General features: G+C 63.0%; 1 protein-coding gene across 1 annotated transcript; it reads left to right on the top strand.

The window, feature by feature from the left end:
- Positions 1 to 948: 948 nt before the first annotated feature.
- Positions 949 to 2,303, top strand: LOC113962080 (TBC1 domain family member 10A-like; the record flags this gene model as incomplete). Its single annotated transcript, XM_027672892.1, has 4 exons — positions 949 to 1,067; positions 1,221 to 1,327; positions 1,930 to 2,044; positions 2,238 to 2,303. Coding segments are annotated over exons 1-4 (303 nt in total), but the record flags the coding sequence as incomplete, so codon positions are not given.
- Positions 2,304 to 2,621: the final 318 nt, after the last annotated feature.

Raw genomic sequence — 2,621 nt, 5'->3', positions numbered from 1 at the left:
CACTGCCAGAGGGCAGGGAGAGATGGGATATTGGGAAGGAATTGTTGGCTGTGAGGGTGGGGAGGCCTGGCACAGGTTGCCAGAGATGTTGTGGCTGCCCCTGGATCCCTGGAAGTGTCCAAGGCCAGGTTGGACAGAGCTTGGAGCAACCTGGGCTAGTGGAAGGTGTCCCTGCCCATGGCAGGGGGTGGAACGAGATGAGCTTTAAGGTCCCTTCCCACCCAAACCATTCCATGATTCGACAAGATGGTGCTGCTGCTTCTCCAGGAGCTGGGGTGGGATGTTGGAAGCTCTGGTTTGGTCTGACTGGGGTGCAGGCACAGCAGGGTTAAGCCAGCTCAGCTCCCCACACAGGTACCAGCTGCCTCGCCTGGACTTTGGTCCTGCCTGGTGCCCAGTGCCAAGGAAACCAGGGGCTGACTGTGGGCACAGAGCTGACCCTGGGGCCTCAGGAGCCGTCTGTGTGCAGAGCTGGGGCCAGACCTGCCCTTCTGCCTGGGATGAGCGAGTGGAACGGCTGAGACACAGCAGGGCACACACCCCTGCTCTCCATGGCCCCATGGGGAGTGGGAGGCTGGATGGGGGCTGGAAAGCCTCCCCTACATCCCCAGTGCTTCCCATGTGGAGGGAGCCACCCGTTCCCCACCTTAGCTCCAGTGTTTGCTTTTCCAGCTCCCGGCAGGATCCGGCTTTGAGGCAGAGCCAGGCTTGTTTGGAGCTGTTTCCAAGCCACAAAGCCCTGGCCGGTCTCCTGTTCCCCCATGCTGGTGCAGCCCTGGCTGCCATCCCAGCTGGCATCCCTGCATCCCAGGGGTGCAGGGACTCATCCCCTTGTTTGGGAAGCAGCAGGGGACCAGCCTGTGGCCGTGGTGCTGGCCTGGCTCCCATCTTGCCCCTGGAGCCGCTTTGTTTCCCACTGCTCCATGATTTTCCCGTGATGGCTGTGTCTCTTCCCGCAGATCCGGCTGCGGTGCCAGAAGGGGATCCCGCCCTCTCTGCGGGGCCGTGCCTGGCAGTACCTCTCCGGGAGCAAGGTTAAGTTGGAGCAGAACATGGGCAAGTTTGATGTGAGTCCTTGCAGGGGACCCTCCTGCACCACCAGGGAGCAGGACAGTGCTGGGGTGGCTCCTGTTCCCTCCATGGCTGGGGTCTCTGTTGGGATCCCAGACAACTCGGGGGAGTGTCGGGGGTGTTGCTCATCCCAATCCTCTCCTCCCCAGGAACTGGATCTCCTCACGGGAGAGCCCAAGTGGCTGGATGTGATCGAGCGGGATCTCCACCGGCAGTTCCCCTTCCATGAGATGTTCGTCTCACGTGGAGGCCACGGGTACGTGGAGCTCCTGTGTGTCCAGTCCTTGTCAGCCATGGGCTGGGCACTGTCTGCCTCAGCTCATGCACCCACACTCGTGCCCCTTGTGTCCCCGTGTCACCCCACAGTCCTTACACATCCAGTCACAGAGCATCCAGGCATGGCCTGAAAACAGGGTGGCTTCCCAGGAGCTCCCTGTGTGGGGCACAACCCTTGGCACTGGTTCTGACACCCGGTGAGGTGGGAGTTGCCACAGCAGGAGGGCAAAGGGAGGAGGTGACCTGCTGTGGCCTCTGTTTCACCAGGAAAATGCTGTTCCTAGTGTGTCTGGGAGCGTCTGTGCCTCTGTGCTTGCAGCCGGGTCGTTTCCCATCCATGGCTCACCGTGAGCCAGCATCCCTGGGGATGGTTGACTCTTGGATCCAGGGCAGGTGTAGCCTCTGTGGGCAGAGCTTCCCAGAGTACCACCCTGGTTGTTGTGTCCCAGTGCCCTGGGTTTGTGTGCAAAAGGGATCCCAGCCGGGGTCTGAGCCAGGCTCGTGCCTGGCATCCACGGGGAAGGCTGCTGGGCCACATCCGTGCCCTGTGCCCAGCTCCCCGTGCCCGGGGTGTCTCCGCAGGCAGCAGGACCTGTTCCGGGTGCTGAAGGCGTACACGCTGTACCGCCCGGAGGAGGGATATTGCCAGGCCCAGGCGCCCATCGCCGCCGTCCTGCTCATGCACATGCCGGCCGAGGTACGGGCACGCGGCCGGGGCAGAGCTGGGACAGCTGGGAGGGCGGGGGTCCCTCTGCAGGGTGCTCAGCTCCTGGCACCTCAAAGCACCCCGGGGTGCTCTGCCTCCTCCCGCCCTCCCCTGCGGTCCCTGGGAGCAGGGAGGGGCCGCAGGGATGTCCCCTGGCTGCTCACTGCTGTCCCTTGGCTTGCAGCAAGCGTTCTGGTGCCTGGTGCAGATCTGTGAGAAGTACCTCCCTGGCTACTACAGTGAGAAGCTGGTGAGTAAAGGGCTCAGGGTGTCTTTGGCAATGGCAGGGACCTGCAGAGTGCTGCACCGGGTTTGGAACAATCCTTGGTATCCACACAGTCTGCGGGATGAAGGGAAGGAGAGCAGCCCTGGGGAGAAGGATTTTGGGGTGCCGGTGGGTGAGAGGCTGGACATGCCCCCTCAGCTGAGACCCCCCTGCAGAGCTGCCTCCAGCCCTGGGAACAGCACAGGAAGGATGTGGAGCTGCTGGAGAGAGTCCAGAGGAGGCCACGGAGATGCTCCCAGGGCTGGAGCCCCTCTGCTCTGGAGCCAGGCTGGGAGAGCTGGG

The sequence above is a fragment of the Neopelma chrysocephalum genome, unplaced genomic scaffold (genome assembly GCF_003984885.1).
Source record: "Neopelma chrysocephalum unplaced genomic scaffold, ASM398488v2 Primary Assembly neopelma1_104027, whole genome shotgun sequence".
Classification (NCBI taxonomy): domain Eukaryota; kingdom Metazoa; phylum Chordata; class Aves; order Passeriformes; family Pipridae; genus Neopelma; species Neopelma chrysocephalum.
This window is presented reverse-complemented; position numbering and strand designations above follow the sequence as displayed.